The sequence below is a fragment of the Heteronotia binoei genome, chromosome 9 (assembly GCF_032191835.1).
Source record: "Heteronotia binoei isolate CCM8104 ecotype False Entrance Well chromosome 9, APGP_CSIRO_Hbin_v1, whole genome shotgun sequence".
Taxonomy (NCBI): domain Eukaryota; kingdom Metazoa; phylum Chordata; class Lepidosauria; order Squamata; family Gekkonidae; genus Heteronotia; species Heteronotia binoei.
In genome coordinates, this window is record NC_083231.1 from 123,864,173 (window position 1) to 123,883,486 (window position 19,314).

The window sequence follows — 19,314 nt, forward strand, 5'->3', positions numbered from 1 at the left end:
AGTGGGGAATTAAACCCGGTTCTCCCAGATAAGAGCCCGCACACTTAACCACTACATCAAACTGGCTCTCAAGCCAACCCTGTTCAAGCCCCTGGTCCCCCTGAACACGGTAGGGCTGTTGAATACCTGCCAAAAAGGTTTCTCTTCCAGCTCGGGAGGAAAATCCTATCGTGTTTCTCTTCCATGGGGCTGCATTTGCGCCACACCCCAGAGCTTCAAGGACTTCTGTCCTTACAGCTCTGCCTCTTTGGGGACGCAGGAACACCAAAAGAGTGATGCTGTTGCCACCTGTGGCTTGGAAAAGCAGGAAGCCCAGCCAGGCAGCAGCAGAACAGGGAGGGAAGGCTGAGTGGCCCAGAAGGCACTTGGCTGAAGAAAGGGGCAACCGGGGGGAGGGCTCACAGCCGGAGAGACACTTCCTGAATGGGAGCAAGAGGGGCAGTGCTAGCTTTAAAGGCCTCTGCAGGAGGGGAACACAGAGGGCAGCTATGCCAGTCTGCAGTAGAATCCTAGAATCATAGAGTTGGAAGGGACCTCCAGGGTCATCTAGTCCAACCCCCTGCACAATGCAGGAAATTCACAAACGCCTCCCCCTAAATTCACAGGATCCTCACTGCTGGCCATCTAGCCTCTCTTTAAAAACCTCAGTCTGAGTCCAGGAGGAGAGACCAATGAGATTTTGGGGGTCTGAGCTTTCGAGAGGCAAAGAACCCTTCGTCAGATAGGGAGGGCCGACAACTCCACTTAAGCCCTCTAGTCTAGAGCCAACTGGGTCCTCAAAAGTTCCTGGGCCACACATCTGGAAAAGGCCCTTCTGGACCAATGTTCCCTCTAAGCTGCAGAGTCTTGTGAGCACAAATCCCACTTTGTGAGCTACTGGCATCAAAGTTGTGAGCTCTGCTGCATCAATGAGCGTGCTCTGGGGTCATCCTTCCTGAGCGAAGACAAAAATGTGCGAGCCGAAGGCTAAAAATCTGTGAGCTAGCTCAAGCTAACTCAACTGAGAGGAAACACTGTTCCGGACGTGTAAGAACTAACAGGCCAAACGGTGCTGCGTTCCCACTGTAGGGTACAGAGGGGGACAGAGTCCAGCAACACCTCAGGGACCTCGACGATGCCCAGGGAATGAGTTCTTGAATGGAGCTCTGAGTCTTCACCGCCCAGTCAAAAGGTGGGGGGGGGAGAGGAGTGTTGAAAAGCACGAACTTCCCCAGGCTGCAGAGAGACGATGATGAGCATTGCAATCAGCTTAATTAGAGCAGAGGAGTAGTGCTAAGCGGCAGAAGGGGACAGAGTGTGACCTGCCGGCTAAGTTGAGCGCCCGGACCGCCCTCCTGCCGGGGATGCCCTATCCCACGCAACCTCTCCGTTTCCCCAGCTTATCCTGAGCCCTTGCAAGTTCCCTCCCCTCAGCTCACTGCAGCTGGGCAATAGATCCAGGCGGGCAGCAGCCGTGTTGGTCTGAAGCAGCTGAACAAAGCAGGAGTCCAGTGGCACCTTGAAGACCAACCACGCTTTATGCAGAACGTCAGCTTTCGTGCGCTCTCTAAGCACGTTTCATCAGATGAGGGGATCAGGGATCGTGGCCGGAATACATGCAGTTTGGGTATTCCAGCCACAATCCCTGATCCCCTCGTCTGATGAAATGTGCTTAGAGAGCGCACGAAAGCTGACGTTCTGCATAAAGCGTGGTTGGTCTTCAAGGTGCCGCTGGACTCCTGCATTGTTCTACTGCTTCAGACCAACACGGCTGCCCGCTTGGATCCATATACATCAGAGTATCCCCATTACAGATAGATCCAAGCGGGCAGCCGTGTTGGTTTGAAGCAGTTGAACAAAGCAGGAGTCAAGTGGCACCTTGAAGACCAACCACGCTTTATGCAGAACATCAGCTTTCGTGTGCTCTCTAAGCACATTTCATCAGACGAGGCGATCAGGGATTGTGGCCGGAATACATGCAGTCTGTTGATGAAGAGGGCAAACTAACTGCTCACATAAAGCGGTGTGGCTTGGCTGGGCAAGGAACAGGGCCATGGGGCAGGATCCACAGCCCTCGAGCCCGATCAGGACCACCCAGAGGGCAAGAGAGGAGTGCCTCCCCGCCTCCTCCTCCTCCTCCCTGCTCCAGCCTCCTCGCTCCAATGGATCGTCATGCCTCCCGCCCTCTGGCAGGCAGCAGACGTCTGCCTTCTCCTCCTCCTTCTCCGCTTTCTCTGCTGGTTTCAGGTTTCTTGTTTTCTGCAAAGCATCCTTGGCCAATGAGAGCCACAGAGGAAGGAAGGCGGGCAGGCGGGCGTCTCTCCCCCCCCACTCCTCGTCCTCATCTGGCAGGATTCCTCCTGTTGCAGAGGCTTCCCCTTCCGCACTGCCACATCGCAAGCCTGGCAGGCGGACAAAACTCGGGGGAAGCCGGGCGGTGCTTCCAGGGCTGAAGCAGCTCCTTCCAGGCAGCCTGGCTCAACAAGGCCAGGGGAGGAGAAGCAGAAAGCACAGAGAGCAGCTGCTGGAAAGGATGGGGGGGGAGGGTTTGGCAACAGGGCTCCATCTAGGGTTGCCAATCGCCAGGTGGGGGCAGGGGATCCCACGGTTTGGAGCCCTCCCCCTGCTTCAGGGTCATCAGAAAGCCCGGGGGGGGGGGGAGTGGTCCACTGGGCACTCCATTATACTCTATGGAGACAGATTCCCATAGAGTATAAAGGAGAATTGATCTGTGGGTATCTGGGACTCTGGGGAGGCTGTTTTTTTTAAGGTAAAGGCACGAGATTTTCAGCATAGCATCTGGTGCCTCTCCTCAAAACACCCCCCAAGTTTCAAAAAGATTGGACCAGGGGGTTGTATTCTATGAGCCCCCTATCCTTAATTATTGCAAATGGAGAGAAGGCATTTAAAAGGTGTGCGGTCCCTTTAAATGCAATTGTCAAAACTCCCTTCAGAGTTCGATCTTGCTTGTCACGCAGGTGGCAGCAGCTACAAGCATAGACAGCTTCAAGAGGGGATTGGATAAGCATATGGAGCAGAGGTCCATCAGTGGCTATTAGCCACAGCGTATTGTTGGAACTCTCTGTCTGGGGCAAGTGATGCTCTGTATTCTTGGTGCTTGGGGGAGCAACAGTGGGAGGGCTTCTGGTGTCCTGGCCCCACTGATGGACCTCCTGATGGCACCTGGATTTTTTGGCCACTGTGTGACACAGAGTGTTGGACTGGATGGGCCACTGGCCTGACCCAACATGGCTTCTCTTATGTTCTTCTGTCTGGGGCAATGAAGCTCTGTATTCTTGGTGCTTGGGGGGGCACAGTGGGAGGGCTTCTAGTGTCCTGGCCCCACTGATAGACCTCCTGATGGCAGCTGGGTTTTTTGCCACTGTGTGACACAGAGTGTTGGACTGGATCGGCCACTGGCCTGATCCAACAGGGCTCCTCCTATGTTCTTAGGTAACACAGAGTGTTGGACTGGACGGGCCACTGGCCTGATCCAACATGACTTCTCTTATGTTCTTATGTGACACAGAGTGTTGGACTGGAGGGGTCATTGGCCTGATCCAACATGGCTTCTCTTATGTTCTTATGTGACACAGAGTGTTGGACTGGAGGGGCCACTGGCCTGATCCAACAGGGCTTCTCTTATGTTCTTATGTGACACAGAGTGTTGGACTAGATGGGCCACTGGCCTGATCCAACAGGGCTTCTCTTATGTTCTTATGTGGCACAGAGTGTTGGACTGGATGGGCCATTGGCCTGATCCAACAGGGCTTCTCTTATGTTCTTATGTGGCACAGAGTGTTGGACTGGATGGGCCACTGGCCTGATCCAACATGGCTTCTCTTATGTGACACAGAGTATTGGACTGGAGGGGCCATTGGCCTGATCCAACATGGCTTCTCTTATGTTCTTATGTGGCACAGAGTGTTGGACTGGATGGGCCACTGGCCTGATCCAACATGGCTTCTCTTATGTGACACAGAGTGTTGGACTGGAGGGGCCATTGGCCTGATCCAACATGGCTTCTCTTATGTTCTTATGTGACACAGAGTGTTGGACTGGATCGGCCACTGGCCTGATCCAACAGGGCTCCTCCTATGTTCTTAGGTAACACAGAGTGTTGGGCTGGACGGGCCACTGGCCTGATCCAACATGGCTTCTCTTATGTTCTTATGTGACACAGAGTGTTGGACTGGAGGGGCCACTGGCCTGATCCAACAGGGCTTCTCTTATGTTCTTATGTGGCACAGAGTGTTGGACTGGATGGGCCATTGGCCTGATCCAACAGGGCTCCTCCTATGTTCTTAGGTAACACAGAGTGTTGGACTGGACGGGCCACTGGCCTGATCCAACATGGCTTCTCTTATGTTCTTATGTGACACAGAGTGTTGGACTGGAGGGGCCACTGGCTTGATCCAACAGGGCTTCTCTTATGTTCTTATGTGGCACAGAGTGTTGGACTAGATGGGCCACTGGCCTGATCCAACAGGGCTTCTCTTATGTTCTTATGTGGCACAGAGTGTTGGACTGGATGGGCCATTGGCCTGATCCAACATGGCTTCTCTTATGTTCTTATGTGACACAGAGTGTTGGACTGGAGGGGCCATTGGCCTGATCCAACATGGCTTCTCTTATGTTCTTATGTGACACAGAGTGTTGGACTGGAGGGGCCATTGGCCTGATCCAACATGGCTTCTCTTATGTTCTTATGTGACACAGAGTGTTGGACTGGATGGGCCACTGGCCTGATCCAACAGGGCTTCTCTTATGTTCTTATGTGACACAGAGTGTTGGACTGGAGGGGCCACTGGCTTGATCCAACAGGGCTTCTCTTATGTTCTTATGTGACACAGAGTGTTGGACTAGATGGGCCACTGGCCTGATCCAACAGGGCTTCTCTTATGTTCTTATGTGGCACAGAGTGGGGCCATTGGCCTGATCCAACAGGGCTTCTCTTATGTTCTTATGTGGCACAGAGTGTTGGACTGGATGGGCCACTGGCCTGATCCAACATGGCTTCTCTTATGTTCTTATGTGACACAGAGTGTTGGACTGGAGGGGCCATTGGCCTGATCCAACATGGCTTCTCTTATGTTCTTATGTGACACAGAGTGTTGGACTGGATGGGCCACTGGCCTGATCCAACAGGGCTTCTCTTATGTGACACAGAGTGTTGGACTGGAGGGGCCACTGGCTTGATCCAACAGGGCTTCTCTTATGTGACACAGCGTGTTGGACTGGATGGGCCACTGGCCTGATCCAACAGGGCTTCTCTTATGTTCTTAAGTGACACAGAGTGTGGGACTGGATGGGCCACTGGCTTGATCCGACAGGGCTTCTCTTATGTTCTTATGTGACACAGAGCGTTGCACTGGATGGGCCATTGGCCTGATCCAACATGGCTTCTCTTAGGTTCTTATCCAGTCTCTTCCCTATGCTTGGTTGGCCCTTTTATTTATTTATTTATTTATTTATTTATTTATTTAGTGGACTTATATCCCACCCTTCTCACCGAAGTGTCTCAGGGCGGCTTTTCCGATCCCTCACCCAGGTCGTCCCTCCGGGCAGAGGGGCTGAAAGAGAGAGGATCATTTCGGGGAACTTCCCAATTCCATTTTGGTGGCTGAGCACTCTCCTTGCCAGGGGGGGACACACAAACCGATGCTCCTTTGTGAATTCCATTTATTAGATTCCACGTAGGAAGTTGTAAAGACAGACTCAGAACATATACAGAAATATACAGCGTCCGCTTGCACAAATAAGAATAAGGTTAAGGAATATATTCCAGCTACATACCAAGGCGCAGTGTCAACACGTGGCATTGATAAGCAGCCCTGACCATTAGATAACTGGAGGTACATATTTTTCTTGGACCTATGGCTGCTAACGTACCTACTGACGTATAGCTGCGGTAGATGTGACGCAAGACAAACTGGGACTGACCAGAACTGACCTGACATACAGACCCCAAATACCTCCCCTTCTTTCTCTCTCTGGAGTCAGGCAGCTCTCCAAAAGCCAAGCTAGGCTCTGACACTCTAAAAGTTTGACACTAACTCCTGGAATTATCTTTATATATCCTCTAAGGCAAAACCCATGTACAGGGTTATTGGTAGCAGAAGGCCACGGCACCAGAAGAGTTCTGCAGCCTCCTGAGAAGCAAAACCAAAGATCCAACTACAGAGGCTAATTTACAACAGAAATTAAAGGAACAGGTTCAGCAGGGGACTGGGGCTCAATCCAGCCCTAATTCCGCAACCGTCACCAAGAGGAGCCCAGGGCTACACAGTTCCCTCCGGTGGGCAGTGCCCAGTGTTCTCCCCTCCTCTCTTCACAAACATCCTTTGCGGCAGGGAAAGCCAAGAGAGGGACTGGCCCAGTGACACCCAGAAAGCTTCAGGGCAGCGGAAAGGACTGCCAGATCCTAGCCCAGCAGTAAGAGCATCACACCCAGGGCTGGCTCGCCCACTAGGCAAACCAGGTGGCTGCCTAGGGCGCCGGGAAGGGTACGGCAAATTGGACTCCCCCCTCCCGGTGCCCAAGACAACCGCCTAGTTTGCTTCTCTCCTTCCTGCTGCCGCTGGTGCCAGCCCCTGCCCTTCCCCTCTGCCGCGCTCTGTCTGCCCCCCACCCCCCGAAGCTCGCCGCTGCCGTCAGCCCCTTCCCTTCCACTGCACTCCGCCCCCCCCAATCCCTCCGAAGCTTGCCGTCGCTGGTGCCAGCCCCCTGCCTTCCCTTCCGCCGTGCTCCGCCCGCCCTACGAAGCTGCAAAAAGGGGGGAGAAGAGAGGGGGCGGGCAAAGGAGCGTGGTGCTGCAGAGGGAGGGCGGGAGGCAGCGGGGGGGGGGGGCCACCGGGCAGGGAGGCGCCATGCCTCCTAGAGCCAGCGCTGATCACACCACACGGGCTCTCCGTTTCCAAAAGCGCAAGGACTTTGCAGCACATCAGAGTCTAACGCAGGGGTCCCCTTGTGGTACCTGTGGGCGCCATGGCACCCACAGATGCCTTTCCAGGTGCCTACCAGGAGTTTTTAGAAAGTGGTCATGGCCACGTGGGGCTTTCGTACAGCAAGGGTTCTGACGGGTTGCTGGAGAGGTGATCAGCTTCAAAGGTGTTTTTTTCTTTTAAACTTTGCTGCGGCGTCAGCCGCCACCCCAGCACAAGGACCTCCACTGTGTGACTGAAGGTGAGCTGCGGAAGTAATTTTGTGACATCCTATGGCGGCCATTTTGTGGCTGTGCCCACTATTCTGTGTCAGAATCCCAAAGGCAAATGCAGGCTAAAAGAAAAGGTGGGGGGCCCCGGGGTCGAACAGAAGGTCACAATTCAGGGGGGAGTGAGGGGAGGGGCCAACTGGGACCTCCAACGGCCAAAGCAAGAGAGACTTTCCCGCCCCCACCAACATTCTGCGTCTTCTGCCGCCACCTCTCCCACCAACCTCCTCTTTGCCTAGCAAGCAGACCCCGGCAGGACCAAGACCAGACAATCGGCACCAGACTCTTTGCAATCGAGGTTACCAAGAGTGTCCCAGTCACTTTCCACACATCAGTTCAGCAATCCCTGCAACGGCTGTATAAAGCAAGCTAGAATTTTTCTCCCGGCTTACAGATGGGGCTGTGGAGGGGTGGGGAGAAGCTGAGAGATGGTAACTCGGCTCAATGAATTTGTGGCCAATACTGACTGACGTTTCTGCTGGGATCTCACCAGCTCTCTCTGCACTACCTCCTCCCCCTCCCCACATCACCTCCGTGCCCCACCACCGCAAGCAGGTGCAGATCAGAGAAGCACTTGCAACGGGGGGGGGGGGGGGGGGAAACCATCCGGGACATCAGACACACCCCAAGCACTGGAGCGAGGCAGAGCTCCTGGTTGTCTTGTCACCTGCCGGTTGAAGTCTTCCTCGTTCTCCATCCACATGTATTCGGCAAAGGGGTTGTTCTCCTTCTCATCGTGCCCATTCACTACCTGCTCCTCCTTGGCTTTTGCAGGCACGGCTGAAGTCGTGGTTGTGTTGGCCACGTTGGAGCCATTCATCATGATGGAATCTGGCAGGGAAAGAGGCCAGAAAGAAAAGGAAGTTAGCGCCGGGGAGAGTAAGAAGCACCTTAAACACCGGCGAGGCTTCCAGGCCAGCGTTCGAACTCTTCTCGCCCCGAGTAGCAAAGGTGGGATGGGAAGCCAAACCCTTCAGAATCAGTAGAGCGCCAGTATTGCTGAGGCCTGCTTCCTATAGATGCAGCACTGGGGAAAGGTGAAACAAAGAGAGGGGGCTGGGGGCATGCCTAATAGAGAGAAGACGTCAGCACAAAAGCACCTCTGACATTTTAAGAAGGATCCAGACAAGCTGGAACGGGTCCAAGGGAGGGCGACGAAGATGGTGAGGGGTCTGGAGACCGAGTCCTGTGAGGAAAGGCTGAAGGAGCTGGGGATGTTTAGCCTGGAGAGGAGGCGGCTGAGAGGTGATATGATCACCATCTTCAAGGACTTGGAGGGCTGTCATAGAGAGGAGGGCGTGGAATTGTTTTCTGGGGCCCCAGAAGGTAGGACCAGAACCAATGGGTTGAAATTAAATCAAAAGAGTTCCCGGCTCAACATTAGGAGGAACTTCCTGACTGTGAGCGGGGGTTCCTCAGTGGAATAGGCTTCCTCGGGAGGTGGTGGGCTCTCCTTCCTTGAAGGTTTTGAAACAGAGGCTAGATGGCCATCTGACAGCAATGACGATCCTGTGAATTTAGGGGGAGGGTTTGTGAGTTTCCTGCATTGTGCAGGGGGCTGGACTAGGTGACCCTGGAGGTCCCTTCCAACTCTAGGATTCTACTAGGAAGAACTTCCTGACTGTTTGAGCGGTTCCTCAGTGGAACAGGCTTCCTCCTTGGGAGGTGGTGGGCTCTCCTTCCTTGGAGGTTTTGAAACAGAGGCTAGAGGGCCATTTGACATCAATGCAGATCCTGTGAATTTTGAGGAAGGGATTTGTGAGTTTCCTGCATTGTGCAGGGGGTTGGAGTAGATGACCCTGGAGGTCCCTTCCAGCTCTATGATTTTGGAAAATGGAAGAGAACCAAGATAGGCATTGCTGTCTTTGCACTGAGCTCATAGCAGGGAAAGGCTTGCCCTAAACACAGCTTGTGTGCCTTAGCTGGGGACCGAGACGACAGAGACTTGGGCGCTGCATCGGTCTGTGTTTACTTAAAAATAATTTCCATTGGTTGGACCCTGCAGGCCGAACTCAGCCGACGGTGGTGGTTTTCTCTGGCCTGAGGCCCCTTCCTCACACCAGCAGAAGGCTCTGCGCATCAAAGGGAAACACTACAACGAGCAGGACAGACCGCAGGGGTCCCAACCGATGGGCTACGGGAGCTTTCCTTCTGCAGGACCGTGCTCTTCCCCGCTGACTTCTGGGCGAGGAAGAAGGGAGGCTGTCGCTGCACTCCAACCCCTTCCCCCTCGAGCTGCAGTCTATGCAGCTAACCTTGACAAGACGCTGTTATCACTTAATCCAGCAAAGATATGCTGGAGGGGAGGGGAGGGAAGGTGGCAGAGCAGTGGTTTCTCCCCCTTCTCTCTACAGACAGGAGTCAATGAGCCGCACAAGAAGTCTGCAATCCTGTGCGTAGCCACACCACAGCGAGATCAACTTCTGAGCCAAGACCTGTCGGCCTGAGTCGGCTTCTCTTGCTTCAGGGAGGGGCCCAACACGGTGGTAAGAACAGGCTCAGACAGTAACACAGACTATCTCCCCCCCCCACCTCCCCAGGGCAGAATCTCTTCTTCAATGTCACAAGGAAGACTAGCTATAAGCCCCCCTCTCCTCTGAATCCCAGCGCAACATCAGAAAGTTCCAAGACTGAAAAAGGCAGATTTTATGCTGATCTTATATCTTATGAACTTATAAAGCCAGTTTGGTGTAGTGGTGAAGCGTGTGGACTCTTATCTGGGAGAACCGGGTTTGATTCTCCACTCCTCCACTTGCAGCTGCTGGAATGGCCTTGGGTCAGCCAGAGCTCTGGCAGAGGTTGTCCTTGAAAGGGCAGCTGCTGGGAGAGCCCTGTCCAGCCCCGCCCAACTCACAGGGTGTCTGTTGTGGGGGAGGAAGGGAAACGAGATTGTGAGCCGCTCTGAGACTCTTCGGAGTGGAGGGCGGGATATAAATCCAATATCTTCTTCTTCTAACTACAGCAGCATTTATTTATTTTATTTTATTTATTTTTTTAGTTCCATTTATATCCCGCCCTCCCCGCCGAAGCGGGCTCAGGGCAGCTTACACATTCATGCATATGCATGGGTATAACATATAATGAACAGGATAAAAGCCTCATCCCCACGACATTCCAGCCCTCACACAGCCACATGGGCAGGAGGAACCATATCCCAACAGTAGGGGTGCGCACGCTGCACTCTACTTCCCACGATGGAAAATTCAGCTGCTGCTCTTCAAAGTGAACAATGCCTGTTCTTAATATTTATTCAGACTAAGCTGCCTCTAGGAAGACCACACTCCCAACAGACCGTTTGTGCGAAGCAAGAGCTTGAGAATTTGGAAATGAAAAACCACCCACAGCAGAGGAAACTGAAGCGGAACGAAGACACCAGAAAGCTGCAGTGAGCGCATTGTTCATGTACAAGGTGGCAGATTTCACTACAGACCCGCATCAGCTGGGACGTGATCTACAGCTGAATCTTGGATGCTTTGCAACAGCACAAGAGGCTGCAATTCCCACCCAGTATAGCCCAGACACAGAAGACCCAAGAGCCATATCCTTAGCCAAGAAAACAGCCAACCCACCATTGCCTACCTGCAGAACGGGAACACGCCTACTTGACAGGGACCGTTGTGAAAAACCAACACAATCGGAAAAATAATACTCTTTCGTTTTCAAGAGGATTTAAAAGCCACAAAGGGAAACCCACTTGCCTTCCGTTTGGGGCAGCCTTCTGTTTGGGGCCGCCTTCCTGCAAACACGCATTAGGGTTTTGATTTCTCAAGTTCAAAGCCGCCTAAGCTTTGAACTCGCACTGATATTTTGTTTTAAATTGTAAATTATTATGTCTTATCGTTTTATGTCGGAAACTGAGACGTTGGTTTTATTTTGATTGTTCGCCGCCCTGAGTCCATTTGGAATGGGCGGGATATAAATGGAAAGTAAATAAATAAAGTTCAGACAGGGAGGCTGGACTCTCACTGCGAAGGGGGGGCTCCAATGCCCTCCCTCACGACAGCCTTTAAATCCATTGCACAGGAACCAGGTGCAAAAAGAGCCTCCTCCAACATTAAAACCATTATCAGAGGCTACAGGGCTCAAAACGTCTTCAAATCCAGTAAAGGTAGCCCCTTGTGCAAGCACCAGTCGTTTCCGACTCTGGGGTGACGTTGCTTTCACAACGTTTTCACGGCAGACTTTTTACAGGGTGGTTTGCCATTGCCTTCCCCAGTCATCTACGCTTCACCCCCAGCAAGCTGGGAACTCATTTTACCGACTCGGAAGGATGGAAGGCTGAGTCAGCCTCGAGCCGGCTACCCGAACCCAGCTTCCGCCGGGATCAAACTCAGGTCGTGAGCAGAGAGCTTGGACTGCAATACTGCAGCTTTACCACTCCGTGCCATGGGGCTCTCAAATCCAGTGCTTTCGCAAAATCACACAGCATATGTTCTCCTTTGACCTCTCCACCATCTGCAAAAGACACCTATAGAAGTTGTATACACTGTGCCCTGAGTTTTACTGAGAGAGCCAGTTTGGTGTAGTGGTTAAGTGTGCAGACTCTTATCTGGGAGAACCAGGTTTGATTCCCCACTCCTCCACTTGCACCTGCTGGCATGGCCTTGGGTCAGCCATAGCTCTGGCAGAGGTTGTCCTTGAAAGGCAGCTGCTGTGAGAGTCCTCTCAGCCCCACCCACCTCACAGGGTGTGAAGGAAGCCTGCAAGCAGGACACAAAGGCAACACCTTTACCCACAGCCGCCGGGGCTCAATCCTATCGCCGTCCTGTCCACCCAGAACGCAAAGGTTTTGTTACTGTTTTGTATGAGCTACAGTAGAGAGTTAAGAGAGAGGCAGCAAGGCAAAGGAGGAGGGCCAAAAGATGCTGCGGTTTGTTGACTGGCACACGAGCCTCTTTCACGTCCGCACAGAGCGCACACACAGCTTATTTGTCTTGCTGGGCTGAGTAAATGAGCAGCTTACGCAGCCAAACCACAGGATTTGAGGCAACCGCACTAGTAAGCTCGGAGTGCTGGCAAGGGAGCTGCAGCGCTTCTGCCAGAATAAACACCCCCGAGGCCACACCAACAGCCACACCGAGCCAGCAGTCGAGCCGGCCTTCCCAGGACATCTCACAGGCTGAACGTGGCGGAGGAGCCCTTCTAGTCTAACAGTTTCAAGCAAGTGAGCAAACTTCTGAGGAAGCGCTAAGGCTGCACGCTGCATTGGAGGGCTGGGGGGGGGAACCTTCATTTAAATGCAAAACCACACACCCTGACAGCTATATAATGAGGTGATCATTCGGGACTAGATGTGTTTCTGTCTTAATGAACGGACAGGGTCTCGAGACCACGCTGCACACAAGACGGACAGAGGCTGCACGAACACAAAGCCAGCTGATTCCCCCACCTCTAGGGTTGCCAATCCCCAGTTTGGTGTAGTGGTTAAGTATGTGGACTCTTATCTGGGAGAACCGGGTTGGAGTCCCCACTCCTCCACTTGCACCTGCTGGAATTGCCTTGGGTCAGCCAGAGCTCTCTTATCTGGGAGAACCGGATTGGATTCCCCACTCCTCCACTTGCACCTGCTGGAATGGCCTTGGGTCAGCCAGAGCTCTCTTATCTGGGAGAACCGGGTTTGATTCCCCACTCCTCCACTTCCAGCTGCTGGAATGGCCTTGGGTCAGCCAGAGCTCTCTTATCTAGGAGAACTGGGTTGGATTCCCCACTCCTCCCCTTGCAGCTGCTGGAATGGCCTTGGGTCAGCCATAGCTCTGGCAGAGGTTGTCCTTAAAAGGGAAGCTGCTGTGAGAGCCCTCTCAGCCCCACCCATCTCCCAGGGTCTCTGTTGTGGAGGGGGAAGGTAAAGGAGATCGTGAGCCGCTCTGAGACTCTTCGGAGTGGAGGGCGGGATATAAATCCAATATGATCTTCTTCTTCTTCTTCTGCTCTATATGACAGCCCTTCAAGTACTTATTACATTCTTATTAAGTTATTATTATTTATTGGATGTATATCCCACCCTCCCCACCGAAGCAGGCTCAGGGCAGCTCACAACACTCAAAAACAATAAAATAGATAAGCATTAGTTTAACCATTAAACCAAGTTAATGATAACAATCAAATAGTTTAAAACAATTTTGGTGCTAGTATCATTAATTTCAGTATGTTCAGCGATGTTGGGTGTACTATTATTCAGCCGAAGGCGAGTCGAAATAGCGCTGTTTCACAGGCCTTGCGGATGGATGATGGTGTCCAGGTGAAAACCCCCAGACAGACATATCTCAGGGCACCAGTTTCATCCCTTCCAAGTTCTTATGCTGAACAGTGGAGACAAAGGGGTTGAATCTAGAGGATTCTTACAGGAAGGGGAAGGCGTGGAAAGAGACAGCTGATGCCAGGGCTGGTCAAGTGAGTCTGCTGGACGTGAGCAGGGCTCCATGCCAATCAGGGGACACTCTTTAGAAAAAGACAGTATGGAGATCTATGCACAGGATCTAAAGCGATATCTATACCAATGAACCTAGTCTGCCAAAGAAAAAATCCGAAAGCATTTTCCTCCCTCTCTCAAAATACTAAAACTCAAGAGCATTCAGTGAAGCTGCTGGGCAGCAGATTCAAGATGGACAAAAAGATATAGTTCTTTACACAGAGAGCGATTAAAATGTGGGATCTGCTGCCCAAGGATGCAGAGAAGGACACAGGAATAAACAGCTTTCAAAAGGGATTAGGCAGATTCATGGAGAATAAGGCTATCGATGGCTACCAGCCACAGTGACTGAGGGGAACATCCGCATTCAAAGGCGTTAAGCCTCTGAATCCCAGAGCCAGGAGGCAATGGCTTCTATGCCCTGTTGTTGGCCATTCAGAGAAACTGGCTGGCCACTGTGTGAGACAGGAGGCTGGACTAGATGGACCCTCCCTGATCTGATCCAACAGGGCTCTTCTGAGGTTCTTCTCAGGGGAAGGCCTCGGCCTCTCTGCCCTGTTGTTGGTCCTCCAAAGGAACTGGGTGGCCACTGTGTGAGACAGGAGGCTGGACTAGATGGACCCTCACTGGTCTGACCCAGCAGGGCTCTTCTGAGGTTCTTCTCAGGGGAAGGCCTCGGCCTCTCTGCCCTTTTGTTGGCCCTCCAAAGGAACTGGGTGGCCACTGTGTGAGACAGGAGGCTGGACTAGATGGACCCTCACTGGTCTGATCCAGCCGGGCTCTTCTGAGGTTCTTCTCAGGGGAAGGCCTCAGCCTCTGCCCTGTTGCTGGCCCTCCAGAGGAACTGACTGGCCTCTGTGTGAGCCAGGAGGCTGGACTAGATGGACCCTCCCTGGTTTGACCCAGCAGGGCTCTTCTGAGGTTCTTCTCAGGGGAAGGCCTCGGCCTCTCTGCCCTTTTGTTGGCCCTCCAAAGGAACTGGGTGGCCACTGTGTGAGACAGGAGGCTGGACTAGATGGACCCTCACTGGTCTGATCCAACAGAGCTCTTATGTTCTTATGAAGGCCTCGGCCTCTCTGCCCTGTTGTTGGCCCTCCAGAGGAACTGGCTGGCCACTGTGTGAGACAGGAGGCTGGACTAGATGGACCCTCCCTGGTCTGACCCAGCAGGGCTCTTCTGAGGTTCTTCTCAGGGGAAGGCCTCGGCCTCTCTGCCCTTTTGTTGGCCCTCCAAAGGAACTGGGTGGCCACTGTGTGAGACAGGAGGCTGGACTAGATGGACCCTCACTGGTCTGATCCAACAGAGCTCTTATGTTCTTATGAAGGCCTCGGCCTCTCTGCCCTGTTGTTGGCCCTCCAGAGGAACTGGCTGGCCACTGTGTGAGACAGGAGGCTGGACTAGATGGACCCTCCCTGGTCTGACCCAGCAGGGCTCTTCTGAGGTTCTTCTCAGGGGAAGGCCTCGGCCTCTCTGCCCTTTTGTTGGCCCTCCAAAGGAACTGGGTGGCCACTGTGTGAGACAGGAGGCTGGACTAGATGGACCCTCACTGGTCTGATCCAACAGAGCTCTTATGTTCTTATGAAGGCCTCGGCCTCTCTGCCCTGTTGTTGGCCCTCCAGAGGAACTGGCTGGCCACTGTGTGAGACAGGAGGCTGGACTAGATGGACCCTCCCTGGTCTGACCCAGCAGGGCTCTTCTGAGGTTCTTCTCAGGGGAAGGCCTCGGCCTCTCTGCCCTTTTGTTGGCCCTCCAAAGGAACTGGGTGGCCACTGTGTGAGAAAGGAGGCTGGACTAGATGGACCCTCCCTGGTCTGACCCAGCAGGGCTCTTCTGAGGTTCTTCTCAGGGGAAGGCCTCGGCCTCTCTGCCCTTTTGTTGGCCCTCCAGAGGAACTGGCTGGCCACTGTGTGAGAAAGGAGGCTGGACTAGATGGACCCTCCCTGATCTGACCCAGCGAGGCTCTTCTGATGTTCTTCTCAGGGGAAGGCCTCGGCCTCTCTGCCCTGCTGTTGGCCCTCCAGAGGAAGTGGCTGGTCAATGTGTGAGACAGGAAGCTGGACTAGATGGACCCTCCCTGGTCTGATCCAGCAGGGCTCTTCTGATGTTCTTCTCAGGGGAAGGTCTCAGCCTCTCTGCCCTATTGCTGACCCTCCAGAGGAACTGGTTGGCCACTGTGTGAGACAGGAGGCTGGACTAGAGGGACCTTAACTGGTCTGATCCAGCAGGGCTCTTCTGATGTTCTTCTCAGGGGAAGGCCTCAGCCTCTCTGCCCTGTTGTTGGCACTCCAGAGGAACTGGTTGGCCACTGTGTGAGACAGGAGGTTGATGGACCCACTCTAGTCTGATCCAGCCGACCTCTTCTGATGTTCTTCTCAGGGGAAGGCCTCAGCCTCTCTGCCCTGTTGTTGGCTACCTCCAGAGCCAGGAGGCAATGGCTTCTATGCCCTGTTGTTGGTCATTCAGAGAAACTGGCTGGCCTCTGTGTGAGACAGGAGGCTGGACTGGATGGACCCTCACTGGCCTGATCCAGCAGGGATATTAATCCAATATCATCATCTTCTTCTAGAACAGCAAAAGGTAACCTATTAAAACTACAGACTGAACATGCACATGCCGGAGCTGGTGTAACCTAGAAAAGTCAAGAAGGATCCCCAGAGGTTGGAGAATGGGGCAACTATGCTCCAAGACCAGCAGACACCGAGACTGACTGCACAACTGGCCCGAGGTTGCCAAGTGGACTTCGTGGCAGAGAGAGGATCTGAACTCAGGTCTCCAAGATGTTGGTCCTCCACCACACTGGCTCTGCCTGATGTTGAGGGAGAATGTTTAGCTCACCACAGGCGACCAGGTGAACAAGTTCTGACTATCTGTCTTTAGCCTCCTGTCCCTCCATCCCCCACCACCCAACATAACAAGAGAAAGGTTTGCTGCTTTGCATGACAAGAGGCAACACACAGGCCTTGTGACTTTTCCATACACGCTGAAATCCCCACCCCAACAGAAGAGGGATGCTGTGCAGGAATGAATGGGAGCTGCCCTTTGGAAGGGCCAGGCCGAGGCGCCTTTTGTAAGCAACCGGCCCATCAACAAACCCAGCAATTCTCAATGCTATTTATAGAAGCTGCGGCTGGAACTCAATCGCAGGTGGCCTCCTCTTTCACCTTGCCCTCTCCTTTCCCCTGCCTGGAAACCTCTCTGCCAGAACCGCAGCTTTGATCAACACCCGTTAGGCAGAGGAATGAAACAGGCATCAGACCCCTGCAACTGAAACCCACCCCTGCCCCCACACAGCCTCCCAAATAATTCTACTGAGGTTACTACTTTACAAATAGGTTTACCAGAGACAATGCCTCCACTGGGCCTAAACAGAGGCTAGATGGCCATCTGACAGCAATGAACATCCTGTGAATTTAGGGGGAGGCATTTGTGAGTTTCCTGCATTGCGCAGGGGGTTGGACTAGGTGACCCTGGAGGTCCCTTCCAACACTATGATTCTGAGATTCTCCATAGTCACAGCTATGCTACCAACTGGATGACTACAGGTGGCCTTAAAAAAAAAAAGCAAAACTTCTAATCTTGCTCCTCTGAAGCAGATGGCTACTTGCCACAGGCAACCAGGATGTTTACAAGCCAGCTTTCATCACAGTTTTTCATGGCTGGAGCCACCCAAATGAGGCTCCAATGAGGCTGAAGGCAACTTAAGCAAGGGTGAGGCACAGAATTTTGCACCCCGAGATTATCAGCTGACAGCAGAAAGAACATATGGACATATGAAGCTGGCTTATACTGAATCAGGTCCATCAAAGGCAGTCTTGTCTACTCAGACTGGCAGCGGCTCTCCAGCTGAGGTTTTTCACACCTTTTTGCCTGGACCTTTTTTAGTTGGAGATGCCGCGGATTGAACCTGGGACCTTCTGCTTACCAAGCAGATGCTCTGCTACTGAGTCACCGTTCCTCCCCAGCTATATGAACATATGAAGCTGCCTTCTACTGAATCAGACCCTGGGTCCATCCAAGTCAGTCTTGTCTACTCAGACTGGCAGTGGCTCTCCAGAGTCTCAGGCTGAGTTTTTTCATGCCTATTTGCCTGGACTCTTTTTAGTTGGAGATGCCGGGGATTGAACCTGGGATCTTCTTCTTACCAAGCAGATGATCTGCCACTGAGCCACCATCCCTCCCCTAATGAACCTTGTAGTCCCCCTAGCTCTTAAAGCTGCACAGAAAAACCTGGAAGTTTGCAGGGAACGAATAGCAACAGGTCACCAAGCCCAGCCTCATGCCACGTTCCACTGCCACGAGCAGTTCCATGGGATGTCACATGTGGCAGGTCCTTCTCAGAAGGCAGCACCCAGGCTCATCAAGTCTGCCCCCGACCACACCAGCCTTGCAGCAAAGATGACTCCTAGCAGGAGATTCACCTGAACCCGGTGCTCCTAGGATGTATCCTGTGAAGATGGGCAGCCTCTGGACTGTGCTGGCCTGGCTTAGGTAGGTCTCTTTGTTCTTGTTTTTCATCATATATTTGCCGGCTTGTACATAAGAACATCAGAGAAGCCCTGTTGGATCAGGCCAATGGCCCCTCCAGTCCAACACTCTGTGTCACATAAGAACATCAGAGAAGCCATGTTGGACCAGGCCAATGGCCCCTCCAGTCCAACACTCTGTGTCACAAAAGAACATAAGAGAAGCCCTGTTGGATCAGGCCAATGGCCCCTCCAGTCCAACACTGTGTCACAAAAGAACATAAGAGAAGCCCTGTTGGATCAGGCCAATGGCCCCTCCAGTCCAACACTCTGTGTCACATAAGAACATCAGAGAAGCCATGTTGGACCAGGCCAATGGCCCCTCCAGTCCAACACTCTGTGTCACACAAGAGAAGCCCTGTTGGATCAGGCCAATGGCCCCTCCAGTCCAACACTCTGTGTCACATAAGAACATAAGAGAAGCCATGTTGGATCAGGCCAATGGCCCCTCCAGTCCAACACTCTGTGTCACATAAGAACATAAGAGAAGCCCTGTTGGATCAGGCCAATGGCCCCTCCAGTCCAACACTCTGTGTCACATAAGAACATCAGAGAAGCCATGTTGGACCAGGCCAATGGCCCCTCCAGTCCAACACTCTGTGTCACATAAGAGAAGCCATGTTGGATCAGGCCAATGGCCCATCCAGTCCAACACTCTGTATCATATGTGGTGCTTGCACAGGGGACTACCTTTACCTTTTTTTTTTTACATGTATTAACACTGATTCTACTCAGTTTTGAGTCCTCAAATGTATTAGTTGGGCTAAACCTCTCTAGATTCTCAGTTTTTTCCTATGTATAGTTTTGCATTTTGTTTAAACCTGCATTACACTAAATAAAGTTTTGAAAACCCCTCTCTCTCTCCCTCCCTCTCTCTCTCCCTCTCTCTCTATATATATATATTTATAAATCCCAATATAAATCCCAATATAAATAAATATATTTACCAGCTGTTTTAAAATGCAGGATTGTACATGTTGTGATTTTATTGTGAGACCCTTGGGAGAGTTAATTAAAATAATAAGCAGCATAAAAATATTTAGATAGATAAATAAATAGAAGTAAAAAGTGGCCAGAAAGGCTCTCAACAGCATTTCCAGTGATGCAGAAGGAGTTCAGTCTTCACTGTGTTCTGATGCTCCAGGAACCATTAAACCCATTTTTGCAAAGCAGGCACAAATATGTATTTT

At 52.5% G+C, this 19,314-nt stretch overlaps 1 protein-coding gene across 1 annotated transcript in view; it reads right to left on the bottom strand.

The window, feature by feature from the left end:
• Positions 1-19,314, bottom strand: part of PAIP2B (poly(A) binding protein interacting protein 2B) — a 76,002-nt gene that overhangs the window by 22,621 nt on the left and 34,067 nt on the right. The window contains exon 2 of the mRNA XM_060247219.1: positions 7,860-8,023. Within this exon, the coding sequence (XP_060103202.1) occupies positions 7,860-8,015 (156 nt within the window). The 5' untranslated portion in view covers positions 8,016-8,023. The remainder of the gene's footprint in view (positions 1-7,859; positions 8,024-19,314) is intronic.